Genomic DNA, 18271 nt, shown 5'->3' with positions numbered 1-18271 from the left:
TAGCGGAAACACAAACAACTGCTTGAAAATGAATATACATAAAATGAAGATTCATAAACTCCATGCAATTGCAAAACTCGCATTGATACATTTTCTCTGCTATGCTTTACTTAAACTTTGTAAAATTGTGGTGATGGCTTACTCAAAATTTGAAGTACACTAAGATCCTTTTTTTTTTTCCTTCCCTTTAAAAAATGAGCTCTCTTTAACGAAGCATTTTTAAAACGCACCTGAATTAGTTGGTAGTTTTGAACTCCGTTTATTCCTCTGTCAGGATCAATGGCTGCTGGGAGAGCATATCGAGAGTTTATAGCTGAGTTCTCTGGAATTGATATGTTGATAACCGTTGCAGGGAATAATGGTGCATTATCATTTATGTCTTCTATCAGAAAACGTATTTTAACCAGTCTAAATATTTCATCTGGCAGAACGGCAACCTCCACCTCATAAAAGCAACGGGTGTCCACTGAGACACCAGCACATAATTTCTCACGATCAATGCGGGCTCCAGTAGTGAAGATCTCACCAGTACCCTCTTCAATTCGAATCAGTGGCACATCTCCGGTCTTGTACACTAACTTGAACTGCATAGGAGTTGTTAAGGACTTGTCTGGAATCAGCGACAAGTTGAGGTCTTTCAGCAAGTCGCCTATCAGGACGTTTTCTGGCATTTCTTCCCGGATGGTGTAGTTCTTCTCCTGGGCGCCAGACTGAAACACGACGCATGCTAACAGGACCGCAAATATATACGTCCCGGACAACAAGTCCATACCAGGCAGGATTGCACTCGTTTTTTGTATCAGTCCACAGAGAACTGCCAAAGAGAAAAGAAGAGAAGAAAAGAAAGAGAAGAGAAAGAGGAAGAGGAAGAAGAAGAAGCAATTATTAAAGCCAAGCATTAATGTATGTTAACGAAATGCTCAGTTTTAAATTAAAATCACTAAATGAAATAAACAACAAGCTCCTACTGTATAGCACAGGGAACTATATTCAGTATCCTGTAATAGATCGTAATGGAAAATAATATGAAAGACAAACATATATATATGTAACCAAACCACTTCGCTGTACAGCAGAAATTAACACATTGTAAATCAACTATACTTCAATAAAATAAAAAATTGCCAAAATCATTAAATGAAAATACTAGCACGATAAACACTGTTAAATAAACTAATGACAGATTTGTTTTGAACCTAATATTATGCATTTTTACATCAAGATGAAAGGTAAATTAAGCAAGATACCCTGAGTAATTATGAGACCCAGAATATTTATAAAGGTGTTCACCATTGATAAGATATATAAAAGATAATATTATAACAAGATAGTTAAAAGTAATAAAAATAATTAAAACATTTAATTCAATAGTTAAGGAAAAGTAAAGGGATATGTGTTACTAATTACAAAAATATAATCATTTACTCTTTGTTACAATGTGGTTTTCAAATGCAATTCTTCTATGTGTCACGAATGTTTTACACAATATTCTGTGTGTTCAGCTCTGGGCCTCAAAATGTAAATATCGATCTAGGTTAGGAAGTTTGGATTAAAAAGAAAAGTCTTTTCAGAGAAGAGAGGGTTCAATATGGCAAATGCCTAAACATGGGAAGAACAATCATGTGAAAGAGGATTAAAATTGTTTTTCTTTGGATGAGAGGAACAAGAATAGGTATAAAATTACAGGGAGGCAACTTTCAGATCAACTTAAACAACTGCCTATTAAAGCATTCTGGAAAAAAATGGTTTTCAGGAGAGATTGAATTCCATATATTTGGAGGTACTGATACAGAAGCTGTATCACCAGTTTAGATCTACATATTTATGATTTGTTAGACAATATCCAAACATTCAATGAGAGAACTGGAGTGAAAGACATGCCAACTCTGAGAGTTTGTTTATAGATTGCATAAAGTAGTCCATGTGAAAATGGGTTTTCACATCTACAGACTGACATAAGAATTACCCAACTACATGAAACAGCTTGACTAGGGCTTAAAAATAAGAAAGGCATTTTAAAAGACTTTATCAAGTTAAAACAGAGAGTCAAAAAACAAACAATATCTCTGGCTGCTTTCCCCCTCCTTGCTTATTATTTTTCATTCACTGAAATCTGCCACTTTATTTCAGTTCTCTAGTTCTTCTGAAAAAATTCAACAAGGAATTTTTATTTCTTTATAAATTGCAAATTTGTCTTCAGTTTCCTTTATTAATTCTCAATTCCTATTCTCAATTTGATTTGTTGGATACAGTCTCAATTTGGTATATTAAATATCTTTTAATATCTAGTATCATGCAACATTTTAATATGCTTCTGGATGTTATTTGTAGGTAATATGTTATATAAACACAAAGTGAAATTTGTGTTACACTGCTCTAAACCCTATCAGATATTATATTTTTATAATTAAGTAGGGATTAATGCAGCTCTCAATTCATTCTGAAGTTTTAAAGAATTAGCTGACAGATGGTCAATTAAAAATCCATTATGGAAAACTATTAATGCACATAGGTATCTAACTAAGGAAGTTCTCAATTTTTATTGGTAATTGATAACCAATTAAAATTTACAAAAATTTTAGTCATAGTTCTAAAAACAGGAGGACTCATGAAATGATATAAATAACTTGCTATGGATATTATGATCTGATTACGCCAGACAATGTATTACATTAAATAATTTTAGAAAATATGCATATTGACAGGCCTGAAGACACAAAAGTGGGGAAAAAGAAACCTTCCTATTTGCAATCAGTAACAGAACAAAAGCATTTGTTGCAACAATTGAGATAGCTTGGGTCACAAATAGAACCAAGAAATGAGCTAAATAGACTTGAAGCATCTCATTTTATAAATTCTTATCACAGAATTTAAAAATTATATATTATGGGTCCAACCACTTTCCTATGTTGAGCGGTTGGCGTCATTTATAAAAAAAATTTAAGTATAATAGTGAGTAATGCTGATGCTGAAGACATTTTCTATCCTAGTAAACAACACAAAAAGACTATTGCCTGTGGTATTTTTAGCATCATTTGCTCCATGGTGAGCATTGGGATTACCTAATATAGTAACCTTTTCAAGACTCATTCTCTTGTGAATTATTCGCCTTATACTCCTCTATGAATGTGAGAATAAAAATACCTCATTTTTACTTACTATGAGTTAATATGCATACATATATGTGTGTCCTATTGTGAATCTAGAACATCTAAAAAAAACTGAGTGTCTATGTGTGTGATTTTATAAATACCGTGCAAACATAAGCAAAAATAAAAATGGGGCACTTACAATTAGAATTAAAACTACCACTCTATTCTTATCTTACCCTTAGGTATTACACGTTATTACAACTGGCAGACGAATACTACAAACCATTTTTTAAAACATTGTGTGCATGTTGCAATATCTCTACACAAGAGGAAGGATTAAGAAAGTGACCTAATTCTAAGCAGTCCCCCTCTCCCAATCCATTCTAAATGTGTTCTACTCTACCTTTAATGATAACATCAAATAAAATATTTTAAAATATGTTTCATCACTTGAAATTCTTTCAGAGGTTTTGAAAACCAGGAAAAAAAATTGCAAAAAAGGACAATTCAATTTCTAAAACTTAGGCAAATATACATATTGCAAACCTAGAAGGACTATTTACTGTCTAGTTAGTAATTAGTTTCATGAAAGGGTAGTCACGTATTCAACAAATATTTATTAAGCAATTTGCGTAAGCAATTTGTTGTAGGCACTGAGAATAAATCAGTGAACAAAACAGGCAAAAACCTCTGCCCTCACAGAGTTTATAATTGATAACAAAATTATTCCAGAATATCTTTAGTTCAGTGTTAAACAAATGTATAACAAAGTCAACTCTGCCTCTATCAGGATGTAAACATGCATGATAAAATAACCTCAATCTCCAGATTCTGATTCCAACCCTTGCAGTTACCACTTGAAAATGTATTGTTATGTTTAAAATTAAAAAGATTTTCTGTTAAAATGCTGAGTTTAATTATTTGAATGACCAATACAGAAATTAGGATCTAAAGAGTCACTGCTTAGTCTTATGGAAGCATGATGAATTTAACTCAGATATGCAGGGAAAGTATTCCTATGGACATATCTTACTTAGCTCTAATTTTCTCTCTCCCATGAACAAACTATAAGATAACTTTAAATTTCTTTACCATTCTCCCACATCCCACTGCTACTATAGTCTACGGTTAGTTTGGAAATTGATAAGAAAGGTACAATGAAAGAAGATGCAGAGAATTAAAATTTTCTACAAGTTTCAGTAGTGCCAGTGTTATTTAAGTGATGTTTTTACAGGCAATATATAGTGATTGTGTAGGGAACAGTCATAGTTAGAAGGACAGAATCATGACAATCAGAGGAAACAAAAGCAGAAACAAAATAAGCAATTCTGAAATTTTAAGATATGAAAAGCAAAAATGCAAGTTCGTTTTATAGTCTCTGAGCAATTTAGTTCTAAAAAGGTAAGTAAGTAGGGGAACTAAGTCTCTACTATATGCAGTTCTAGAGATTTCAAACCATAAAAGTGATATTCAAATGGTTTGTCAGAAGAATTCCAATGCATAATTTCCCTGACATACTTGTTACATCTTCCTTCATTGTAGTGCTGTGTTTAACTTGTAATATACTTAAGGTAATTCTGCATGAATGAGTGGCTTACATGCTACAGTAACAAATTGTTAAAAATAGTACAAATTTAGGTATTATATGAAAATAAGAAATACCTGTATGTTGCCCATGATCCTAAATCCACTTGGCTCTCATCATTCTAATTACTATAATGTCTCGTGAAGTCAAAAATACACAATTAAACAACCATAATGTATTATATAGTTACTTCTACATTCTTGTTCTCACGCACAGTCAAAGCTTCTTTCAAGACTGGGAAAACAATAATGTACTTCTTCAGGTTGACAGGAAGGAATCTAGGACATTGCACCTGGAGAAAGACAAACTGGAGCAACTGATAAACTCAATCTTTTCAAAGGGATTGACCACAAGTAGAGTCGGGTAAGTGCACTGGCTGTCCTGTTTGACATGACTATTTCCTATGTATTCTGAAACTTGAAATGTCAAAATGAAAGATTTAGTAGGGTACTTTGATTCGATTAAACTGATATTTTTATTAAATTTTATTCCACAAAGGACTCATTTATCGTATTTCTTTTTGTACCGGTCTAATTTTCACATTTGGATCTAATCTTCTCCAAGAAGTGGGTTCCATCAATGTTCCTTCCTTCTCTAAGATGTTTATGTTTTATTGATTCATTCTAACACTCCACAACAGGTAGTGCAGTGTTCCCTAACAGGGCTTCAAATCTGTTAATAATCAATGCTCGAATATCACTTATAAGACAGTTTGTGAAGGTTGCTCTTCTATATTAATTTTTCTGGATTTTTGATATGATTTAGGGAGCATTTTAAAAATAGCTTTACAGATTAATCAAGCAAGAGACATATTCCATTTGGCAAAAATATAATGGTCGTTCATCATCATATATCCTTTTATCACCTTGGGGTGAATTTAATCATGATTATTTCAATATCTACTAATTACTTTAATATGTTTGGTCTATAAGTAACATATTATCATAACAAATAGTTCTTAGATTCACTGAGGTTAAAAGTATGATCTCCATTTGGTGTAGCATTTTAATTCCTCTAAGTAATTTCAAATCAGTTATTTCATTTAATCTTTATAACAACTATATGGTTTATATGAATATCGTAGGCATTAATTCATATATTAAATGTTTATATAAAATAGGCAGTAATTTCACACTCTATAGATCCTCTAGATGACCAGGTTTTAAGATCATGTTTTAAGCAGGTAAATAAATGGGATAAATTTCTGACTTCACTGAGAATTGATTGAATAGTCCATTTTGATTTTTAGATATGTAAGGATAAGTGAATACTTTTATTAATTCCTATTCTCAGGAATGAATTAATTCCTATACTCAGGAATTAATAAAACAGTGTAGGTCTAACCAGAAAAAAAGTGATGACTTGGTATATTTTTTATTTGTGTCAGCTGCTAATTTATTAACATCATGATGCAATAAATTCAACAGTTAAAAGCAAATGAGATATACCACCAGAATCTTGGAAGGTGCTGAAAACAAGATCCAGTTGATAGTCTGAAAAATGAATCAAGGTAAGATATTAATCATCAGAAAATGAATGGTATCTACCAACCTATTGTTCCAAGGAACAAGGAGATGACTTTCATCCTTAATAGCTGCATTCATTCACCCAGGGAGACAAAGAAGATTTTCCGGGTAAGATGACTTCGGGGTGACATAAATCCTCAATCAATGGCTACACATCATAGACCACCAAGCAAAAATGACACAGCAACTTCTTAAAAACCAACCTTGCTACTTGGTTAATCAACTGCCTAATAGCAAGTGCCTCAGCCTAAAGCTTCAGCAAAAATCCCTTCTCCTTTTAATTCTTATTATTTTACACATATTTTAATATCCTTTCTGTGATTTTCATTTTCTGTCACCTCAAAACTCAAACTGGATGACAAGTTAAAAGTGACAACATAAATGAATCAATGGGTAGAAAAACATTTGAACCATAAATGGGACATACACAGGCCACATTTTGATACATTTAATTTGGGGCAGAACAATAATTACACAGAATTCTGGCTTTAAAAACTGAATTAGCATTTATGAATTAAACACTACTTGTCAGTTCTTAATTTGTACAATAAATTCACATTCTGGGGTCAGCCCCATTTTCATGAAGGAATTGTTTCTATAACAAATACAATTCAAATGCATTTACAAATAGCTCACACAAAGACAAATTATAAATGTTAGTATTTCTACTATTTTTACTTTCTCTTCTAAGTTAACACATAAAGAAATGTCTTGTTGATTTAGCAATATCCCTCAAACCTGTAGTGAGTTAATATTTCAACTTTGTCTTACCTCATTTTAATTCCAAATATAAATATAATACTAATCATTCAAACTTCAATTTGGGCATTCAAAAACACCTTGCTAAATTTGAGGAATCCTAATTTTAGAGAAGGTCTGTTGGGTCCTGTTTCAATATTATTAGTATATTTGAAAGTGTACAAAATGGTCAGTTATAAATTGGATGCTTTTATATGTAAAATCCTACATAATACCTGAAGGTTTAGCTCTTCAAAAATAGAAATTTAGGTATAAAATTCATCTTCCATAAAAATATTCTTTAAATTGAAACAATTGTATAGATCCATAATATTTTATAGTGTCATCCTCTATTCTGATTGCAAGTGAATCATTTCAAATATATAACAAAATTTATTAGTAGGCCTTTATATTTACTTTAGCAGTGTATGGGCACTGTGCCAGACACATAAGTGTTAAGTTATAACATAAGTTAAGAAATGTTTATTGGGTCTTTGGGTTTCTGATTTTTTTGTTTTGAACTCTTTTTTTTTTCAAGATCATATTACTACAAGGACTGCCAAAGATTCTAAGACACAATAGGAATAATATACAACAACTTGGAGTATTCATTATACCGTGCATTCTGTTTTATTTGAAAAAACCTACATTTTTTTCTAAGAGTATATTTTAAGCACAATCTTCTCCTGCAGGTATTTTCATTACAAATTAAATTGTTCTTAGGCAAGCAGTTTTCCCAACTAGAAGTACATAAAATATTTAAATTAATTAACAAATCCTATACCTTTTCAATGTGTAGATTCCTGTTATTTAAAATTGTTTTTTTTATCATACTTCCTACTTTGGAGTACCACAAATCTCACTTAGGTTCATAAGAGAATTAAAAGTGATTCTTTTCATCATTAGATTTCATTCACTATACTCCATGCTTTCCCACCGTAAGTAAAGAGTCTTCCTTCTACACAGTAATAGGCTAGCATGTTGGAAGAAAAATTTTATGCTACCTTTTTATAACTCAAGCAGTACATTAACCTCAAAGTGACTTTAAGTAACTGTCAAATGGGAAATCAAGAATGTACAAGTTCCATTTCCACAGAGTTGGATACGGTTTTGTTCTTTGGACTAGCAAATGCCAGCCAAATCCTAATTGTGGAATATTCATGAGATATTTCATTTTTATGTTTAAAATAATCATCTTCATGTTCCACTGTGGGTATATGTCCTTGTGTGTATGTGTGTTCAATGAAAATTGGCAATTGAGATGCCATTACACTAGACAATAGTTGAAATCGAAGCGTAGCGGTCAGAATTGCTCTCATATTAAGGCAGTCTCGATATGCAGTACTTTCACTGTGTCCCACACTAATGCATAAGGAGACCAAATAGATATTTTTATTTAGGCATTTGCAGTCGTTACTTTTTTAATTTAGCTCTTTCCCTGCTTATGAAGAACATAACTAACTATTTATGAAGGTTTGCAAAAAAAAAATTATCTTCTGAAAAATAGATTTCACATTGGTTTTGAAAAAGTTTGCCAAAGAAAGAAAATAAAGACATCATTCTTCCTATTAGGTACCAGAGGCTCAAATTATTTGTGTTGCTTTACCCACCCCCCCAAATATTCTTGGTTTTCAGAATTACAACTTACATTGTGATGATTTCAACTTGAAATAGAGTATGACATAGGTGTCTTACTTTAGATAAATCACAATTTCTGTATAGATAATAAATGTATAACAGTGTCCTCATATTTTCTTCTTATTCCAAGAATATTTGAAATACTGAAAAATATTTTTTTCCTTTGCAAAGGTATTCAACACCTTAATGGAGATGATAGAATGAGCTATCACAACCAGAACTATATCACGACCAGTGAGTGCTATAACTGGCACTCACTCTATGAAATTGTGATCAAATGCTGTATTAATTCTTCCTATAAACTAACAACCCTGGAAAATGAAGGCCAGTGCTATTCACGATAAAAATTGCTTTGCATCAGGACTTGATATTATAGATGGCACAAGAATAAAAATTTAGAAGCAAAGGTGATTATACCCTGAAAAAAAAAAAAAAAAGAAGTCTCTTTTCCACTCTATAGCCATATTTACACCATAAGCACCTGGAGCTGTGCATTTCAGTATAGTCACCCTGGCCATATGTATTCAATATATTATAGGTACTTATTTATAGTATGCATGCATTTCTGATATTATAATGCAAGATAAACCTATATAGTTGTCTATTAGGATATTTGCACTATACCCTTCAGTTTCCTGTCTGAAGTTCTTGAAGAATTAATGATTTCTATCATGCATTATATTCTTCATATTATCCCTATAAGGATTATGATGGTGGTAAATCAGGAGAACATGGTGAGTATCCCACACTTCCATTGACCGTAAACACTATACTAAAAACTATCAAGTGGGTAGTTGTAGTGGTATATTACCTCTTCTTCATTTTAGTGTCTCAGATACAGTACATTTATTTATATAGTATTTCTCATAGGTTTTATGGGGATCATATAATGTTTTATGAAAATAATTGTAAGATATTATTTGTTTATAACTATAAAACTGCACATTTTTTTCTCTTGGAGGATCTCAAGCAGTTTGATTTCTAATTTAAAATGAGAGGAAATTTGATTGTTTCTCTTTGATTTAACAAGTTACCAATCTCTTAAAAATATTCACTACCTAATAGTTTCAAGATTTAATGTCATAAAATAGCATTCATCACTAAATGATTCAATAACAAATTTTACTGCATCGTCTCATTTTATCCTTTTTTTGTCCCCTGCCTATGAATCAGATACCCCAGCCATCATTTCACTTTCCTTGGATGCATGCATAGCTCAAGATTATTTTCCTCTTGCTCTAGATTACCACTGTCCAATAGAACTGTTTGCCTGGTAGAAATGTTTGATAACCTGCACTGTCCAGTACTGTAGCCCTTAGCCACATTTGCCTATTTGCCTTGAACACTTGAAATGTGCCTAGTGCAACTAAATGACTGAATTTTTAATTTAATTTATAGTTATAATAGAATCATGCAATGTAAGCCCCTATTGGCTGTTATGTTTCCTCATATTTCTATTTCTGTGCAAACTTAACCCTTGACCTCCAAGTTCTCCACAGTGCTGAATACAGTCTTAATAAACGCTGCTCATTTTTAATTTTTATGTGTGTGTATATATATATATATATATATACACATCTTAATAAAGAAATATAATTTAATAAATAAAAGACTCTGAGAGTTTAAAAACTTAGACAAAGTGATTTAGAGTTTAAAAACTTAGACAAAGTGATTTAAACCACTAGTAAAAGCCATTAACCCCTGAAATGGAAATGGAATCCTTCAGTTTCTCTGTGCAATATCCGGTCTTGCTCCTAGTCTGTTTTTTCTCTAAAATTCTTATTTCTTAGGAGTCAGCTATTCCTATTTTTAATTTTATTGTGTTTAACTTTTATTTGGAAAAAACTGGACAAATAGAGGCAATGTATGGAGGAAGATCTAGCATTCTAATTTCATTTAAATATATATATAATAAGTTTTGGAATTTATTATATTATACATAAAACAGTAAACAAACGTAGGCATTTTCTGTGCATAAGGTATTGGTTTCTTACATTTTCCATATCCACTATATAACGTTGCTTTAATTGTTTCACTTACTTATACTTATTTCCTTCCCATATGTCAATAAATTAACATGCCAATGTCAAAATATGCCCTCTTTAAAAGGGCATGATTTTACCCAATATTACTTTCGAAGTAGCAATTGAGTCTACAGACTAAAACAAGCTAGAAAAAAAATAGGACTTTTATTTCTTTGTTGTGTGCCATGTTCATGAAAAAGTATACAATCAATTTTTCTTAGTCATTATCAAGTGTACGAAAAAATAATTCATTGATAGCTAATTACACCATGCTCACAAAAAGAAGCCATATTGTAGAAGCATTGTTAAAATATACTTTTGGTTTGATCTTCTTGTTTTAAAAATAAATGAAAATTTATCTATAAGCAGAATGAACCAAAAGCCTACACATAGATCCATTCTTGCTACTGTCTTAATGACCAATATTGATGACTTCAGACAAATCATTCATTCAGGGATTCACATACATTGTAGCAAGACCATTCATTTAAAACTATTATTAAATATATTTGGCATAGAAATTGAGACAAGCATTCATTTTCCTACTTAAAAATCAAAGTCATGGAATGTTATTATATCCAAATATAGATTGCCTTGGCACAACGAAATAAAAAAAAAAAAAAAAGACATTTTATTTAAGATTTTGTAGCATGAGCTATGGAGATGGATCGCCTGGTTTTGAACCCATGATCCATCACTTATTAGCTGTGTAACTTTATGCAAGTTTTAAAAAATTCTCTGTCTCATTAAAAAATAGATATAATAATAGCATCTACCTCATAGTGTTACTGTGAAGACTAAATGAATTAACATATGTAAAGCACTTAGAATAGTTCCTGGAACCCACAAGTGTTGTATGCGTTTGCAATCATTGTTGTTGTTACTATTAAACTAAAGAAAATAAACAAACGTGTTTGTATATCCTGCACTCACAAAGGCAAATAAATAAGTCTAATCCAGTGGGAGAAAAAAATTGGGCCTGAATTCTAGTGTTAACTTTGCCTTTAAGTAGTTATGACTTCGGACAAGTCATTTAATCATTCTGCGCCTCCCTTTCTTCATTATGGTGAGTAGGGTTGGAGTTCATCTCTCAGATCCTTTCTTGTTCTAGCATTTTATGATTAAAATAAGCTTTCATCATAAATCTGTAGTCATTTGCATAATGGATCTCAGTTATGTGCAATGCTACAGCTTTAAAAGTTTTTACAACACAATTCCAAATATCTTATTGTCATCAACTACATATTTCATATAATTTTATTTCATTTAAAATTATGTTTACAAGGTTTAAAGACTGTATGCCTTGTTTTCAGTAGGTAGTGATTTTATGGTTGTTTCTAGCTTGGCAACAAATAATTTTTCATATATTGGGTTGGCCAAATAGCTCCTTCGTGTTTTTCCCAAGATGTTACAAAAAACCCGAACGAACTTTTCCACCAAACCAATAATTTAGAATGGAAACCTTGTTTTAAAAGAGTATTTTAATAATTATTTTCCACCTTCAAAGGTTTTTGGTAATAAAATTCCCCTCAAAAATTTCTGTTTCTTGATAACATTTTCAAAAAGGATATATTCTAATGACATTTATCTTTAGATATTATTACGATTAGTTTTCAAATTGGTGAAGTTTTCAAATTGACCCGTTCATCCCTTTGATGAAATATAAAATATATACTGACTCATTGTATGATTTTAATTGATATTTGCTTTTTTTAAGAACAAATATAAGTTAGAGAAAATGGGGGTTTATTTTCATTGGATAACTGTAATACATCTTGAATCCCTATAATACAGTACTGTGTTGAAAATATTGAAGCAAACACATCTCACAAAATCAAGTCATTTTTTTGAAACAGTACTTCCACCTAAAGTATGCCATCATGATTTCATATTGAAAATGATAAAGATTCAACTTCTGAAAGTTGATAACTTTAAAATTAAAAAGATAATTAAAACCTGTTATAGCTGACAACCACAACATTGCACCTTCAAAATTTCCCACTAATTACAGCTGCTAATTTTCAAGAGGAACTGTTAAAGTGAGTCAGATTTGACATAAGGACAGCTTCTCCACCTTTTTTTTTATTCAGAAGAGAAGTTTTTTAAAACAGAACATTTCCAAATATATTATTTACCCAACTAGCACTTTTTTATGGACTACTTTTACTTTTTTTGATGTTGGAAAATAAATATTAATTATTTCGTAAAACATTATATACAACAATCAAAACAAAACAACAAAAACTGAAAACCAAAAAACTACATGTGTTATATATTAAAATCTACAGAATCTAAACTCTGAGTCCTAGCATTCAAAGGTCCTTAATTAGTTGCTTCCAACATACGTCTTTCTCATTAATTTCTAATCCATGACCTCCCCTCTTCAGTCAAGCCAACACCCACTCTAACCACAGCATTTTCCACATCTCTGGTCATCCAAGGTCCTCATCTGCCCTGGGGCATTTCACACAACTCATTTCCTCTAAGAAACTTTCACAGATTAACATCACATGGGGAATATCTGAATAAGCATAAGAGTAAGGATAAAGTTAAATGTAAGTGCTTAAGGGACTTGTAGTTAAAATATGGCAACTATGGAGAAGGCAGTCAACAAAGTCATGGAGCCATCAGTTTCGTTTTTTTAACTTTAATTTGGAAAAAAAAAATCTCATTAATAGTTATTATGTGTCATGTGCATTTGAATAGCACATTCCCTTACTCATCTATTCTTTCTCCTTCAGAACATTGTTTTGAACTGAATGTCTTGTTTAAAGAATTTTTTATCTTAGTTTAATTTAGCTTTGCTATATTAATGGTAAACTACCACTAAGAAAATGGGGACTGCCTCCTAATTTTTTTATAATTCTGCTCTATTATCTCAAGTCCTATTGAAAGCAAACTTGGTACAAATATTAGGTCTTTGAAACATGTGTGCATGTTAAGGGACAATAAAGAATAGGATTGAATCAGCTTACCAATGATTAAACTACAAACGGTCTTACTCATGACAGTTTGTACCCTCAAGATGTTTGTAAATGTAGTAATAATGTGATGAATCATGTTCCAACTACCTGTAAGGGCCTTGAACAATTTGGGAAGAACTGTGAGGCACTAGGGAAACGAGGAGTAGCAGAGGGTATGGAAGAGGCTGTGGAGGAAACTTGAAAAGAGTTGGGGTACTAAGGAGAGGCAAGGAATGTTTTTGAGTATCAGGATGGACTAGGAGAATGAGAAGTATTCATGGAATCTAAACTAAGCAGGGCAAAGATGGATGAAAACTAACTGGGGAAGCTGAAGTTGGGGAACCTAAAAAGTGGGTAGAGAGTAGGAAGTTAATTATAGAAACTCAAAAGCACAGTGAGGAATTTGGCAAAACTGTAATGAACTGAGCATGACTTCCATGAATGGGAGACTTGAAGGACTGGAAAGAACAGGGAAGGTGTGGGGAGATTTGATGGATCTGGGAGGTCTTAGGTACCATTGAGAGTGGATTTGAGTACCTGAAGGGGATGGTGGATAGAGATAGAGGGATAAAAGCGATAATGGAAGGGAACAATGAAAATAATGACATAACAAGTAAAAGAAGGGTGTTTAAAAATTTTTCGTCCTTAAGATTAAATTACTGGAGAAATTTTTCATTGGCTAGCACTTTTAAGATATTTCTTCTTTCAGGAATGCCGGGGGTGGGGGTGGGTGGGGGGTGGCACATATTTCACTTTCTTCTTCTGCCACATGGAAGAGAAAAACTGAGAATGGGAATTTGTGACAAAGAACTTAAATACATTATTTTAAAATATAAAATATTTTGTACTACTTTATCACAGTACTATTTAGTACTGTGAGAAGGTTGAGGGGCTGCACTGGAGGACACATTAATCACTAAGTCTATAAACTTAAATGATTTTTGAAAAAATTAAAACCTCCATGACACTCTGAACATTATTTCAAATTTCATTTGATTAAACAGAATCTTAAAAACTTTTAATCACTTAAATGAAGATTGGGGGGATAGACCACTAGCTTATTTAATCAAATCATCATCCTATCAGTACAAGACATTCCATATATTTATTTATTAGAAAAATCTCTTGTTTGCTAGTTTAGTATATATTTATTGAGTATCTTCTATGTACCAGGCATTGGAAATGCAAAAACGAGGAAGAACAGTCCCTCTCCCTAGGGCCTGTCCCTCTACCACCACAAAAGAGGTATTTGTTCCGAAAATAGGTTTTTCTGTAATTTATCAGTACATGGATATCTAATGGTCCTAATGATATCGCTGCATGATCCAAAGCAGCCTTTAAGTCTTCATAGGTTACCATCAGTCGGGCTATAGTGTATTTTTTTCTCATAATTGATTCTTTAGAAATTTACAATACATTGATGACATGTTTGTCATCCAAGTCAATAGAAACACTGTAATTTTGGGGATTTTTGTTGTTGTATTACATCTCTCCCCACACGATATTAATCAGTATACTGGAAGATAAGCTTTTCTTTCCCCTCATCCATTTTCACTGTTAATATTTTAAGCTTGACACAAATCTTTTAAGGAAAAGAAAGATTCAAACACTAAAAATGGGAGTTCAGATAAAATCTGTACTCCTGAAAAGACCCAAAAGAAGTGTGATTTATATGATGTTTAACATATATAAAACTCACCTTGAAATATCTGAATTAAAACCCACTTTCCTACAGTCCTCATAGTGCTCTGCAATCAGCTGTGGGGTAGAGGATGAAAAGATGGAGGAGAAGAAAAAGATCTTTTCCTCCAGTACAATGTAATCGGTTGAAACTTAAAATAGATGCACTAAAAGACTGGGCTTCAATAACCTTATAGTACACTAGGTGGGAGGTTGCACAGCAGGACCTCCAAGGTCCCTTTAATTTCAGGGATGCAATAACTCTGTGTTCCCTGATGGATAAAGTGCTGTTAGCAGCAAATCATTCAGGACTCTAAACCTAACACATAGAATTGGGAATCTGCAGTAGGATTATGAAACAATAGAATGCATAGATTCACAGTACTATATATGTGCACTAGGTATGATCCTAGTCCCTTTGACTAATAGTATTTGTTTCCTGAAGCTGAGGAAGATGGTCAATCCTTGAATATTAATCACATATTATGTTACTAAGAATTAATAATTACCTACATATTAATTTCAATTTTCTTCAGTTATGAAACTGTTCTTAACTCTAATGCTTCTTGATATCAATTCGTATTATCTTAGAAAGGGATTTCCAATTCTGTAAGTAGGATAGCAAATTGTTGCCTCACTCAAGCTTGTTAGCTTCTTCACAAGACTACGAAGTTGAGAGCATCTGAGGCAAGACCTCTCTGGCATGTGATCTGTGGAATCCTTCTTACTCACAAAAGGATTTTCCTGTGGTAGGTCAAACACTTTGAGTTGGATTTCAAGAAACCAAAAATCTAAATTCAAAAAGCAGACAACGCATGGCAGAGGTCCATTGTTATACGACAGGATCCTCCAATTTGCTGTAATGGCTACAAACTAAGAAAAGGTTAATGGTCTTTGCACAATTTTAGATTTTGGAAAAGGGGAAGCAAGGCATATACATTTGTGTTTTCAATATGATCTTATGGCTCTTTCTTGGATTAAAAAACAAAAAGTCCACAATACTTTTGGAGGTAGGATATGCTGGAAAGGTGTTTCTAGGCTTTAGACTAGAAGAAGCTTTTAAAATTTTGAAAAGCCAGCCCACACTGCTGCATTCTTAATTCCAATGAAGTCTGATCTGTTAAAGCATTTAATGCATATTTGTGTAGAAATTATGGCAACTTACTATCTAGGTCTATTATATTTTGAGTTTTATATTGGTGTTGCAAAAACTTATAGATTAAATGAAAATGTGATTAGAATGATACTGATGTAAATGTTTTTCAGGGAATAATTGTTTACATTGTAAATGGCTGTAATTTATACTTTTTAATATGGGGAAGTGGGAATCCTATGCCTTGTTACTTTATGATTATGACTTTCCTAGAATTCCGGAGACACGTGCTTCTCACATTCATTTCTCCATCAAAACTTTCTAGAGCAATGCTATGCAACAGAACTTTTTGTGATGATAGAAATAGTCTATATCTGCAAGGTCCAATATGGTAGCCAAAGGTGGCTGTTAAACACCTGAAATGTAGCCAGTGCAACTGGGAAAATGAGTTCTTAATTTTACTTAATTTTACTTAATTTTTATTTAAATAGCTACATGTGCTAGTAACTACCATATTGAACAGCACAGTACAGAGGTACTTTGTATTCTGTATTTAATTTAAGGTATGCATGATTTACCTATGGAAAATGTGTTGTTAGGATACTCATGCTTTTCTATCCATCCGTCCATCCAACCATCTAGTTGATCTTTAATTTTGAAGCACCCTCAGTATGTAAAACACTATGTTAAGTTTATATAATAGAAGAGCTTTACATTAGGTTTTTTATGGTGGAGGAGATAAGACTTGTACAAGATAAATAATACTGTACATTGAATAGGCTAACTGACAAAGGAAGAGCATAGTGCTATGGGAGTATCAAAGAACACTTTTGCATAACACTTTTGCTTCCTTTAGGAAGAGGTTCATGGAGTTCTTTAAATGTTTTTGATAAGTGGTTGCAAGGTATAGGAAGAATTTTAAGGAAAGGAGATTGCAAGATAGAAAGTCTGAAGTTTAGACTGGAATATGGGGATAAAAAAGAGGGAATACTCCAAGGTTTTTTAAGTGACTGAAATAGTTAGTGCCAAGAACAGATAAGGTAAAGTCAGGAGAATGAACATGTTTTGTAGGAAAATGTTCAGGCTAAATAAGAGAATATATTTTAAGCTAAGATTTTTAGAGAAGTTATTTGATTTTAAGTCATTCGTTATAAAAGTTAATTTAAAATGAGTTAAAATTTTAGCCATCAAGCTAGCTTTATATATTAATTGTAATTGTACTAATGATAAATATGTTAAATATAGATCATATTTATCATATGATCAATATGCTTAAATAGACCACTAGTAAAGTGAAGTCATCAATCATCTACCTAAACTTTCATCTTGGCCTCTGAAGATTAACGATTAGGCTAGCTACAGTAAAAAGAATTAAACACAAACATATGTGACTTTTCCCTTAATTCCTATATAGAATTCCTACTGGGCAGTGCCAGATAACCTAAGATATATTAAATTATTTTTCATGACCAAGGAGAGTGCCTTAAATTCTTCAGCAAGTATTGCATTCTGTATTAATCTAAAAGCAAAGATCAAAACACTTTGGGGAAGTAGACATCCTTATAATGTAATGTAGGTAGCTAATCAAATGCCACAAATATAGAACCAAACTGATGGACTTATTGATGCCCAGATCTATCACATGTTCCTTTTCAATATAAATATATAAACATGTATTAAATTTGAATAAAAGTTAACATTTATTTGCAGAGATCACTGTTACTTTTGTTTTGCATCTCTGAATTAATGTTCACTGTTTCTTTTAATTACTTTTCAATTAAAAGAAAAAATAATTTTTGCTTCCTGTGCAAATAGAGAATTGAAGATTTCCATAGTTTGAATAAATATGATTTTAAATAAAGACTCAGGTACTGAATGCTAATAATTAATTTGAATGTACTTTGAAGTGTGGGAAATAATCAGGGTTTTATC

General features: G+C 32.1%; 1 protein-coding gene across 1 annotated transcript in view; it reads right to left on the bottom strand.

The window, feature by feature from the left end:
* PCDH11X (protocadherin 11 X-linked) overlaps positions 1-18271 on the bottom strand; it is a 694007-nt gene that overhangs the window by 644392 nt on the left and 31344 nt on the right. The window contains exon 2 of the mRNA XM_068533257.1: positions 231-814. Coding sequence (XP_068389358.1) covers positions 231-770 — 540 coding nt within the window. The 5' untranslated portion in view covers positions 771-814. The remainder of the gene's footprint in view (positions 1-230; positions 815-18271) is intronic.

Source organism: Eschrichtius robustus, chromosome X, assembly GCF_028021215.1.
Source record: "Eschrichtius robustus isolate mEscRob2 chromosome X, mEscRob2.pri, whole genome shotgun sequence".
NCBI classification, from domain to species: domain Eukaryota; kingdom Metazoa; phylum Chordata; class Mammalia; order Artiodactyla; family Eschrichtiidae; genus Eschrichtius; species Eschrichtius robustus.
This window is presented reverse-complemented; position numbering and strand designations above follow the sequence as displayed.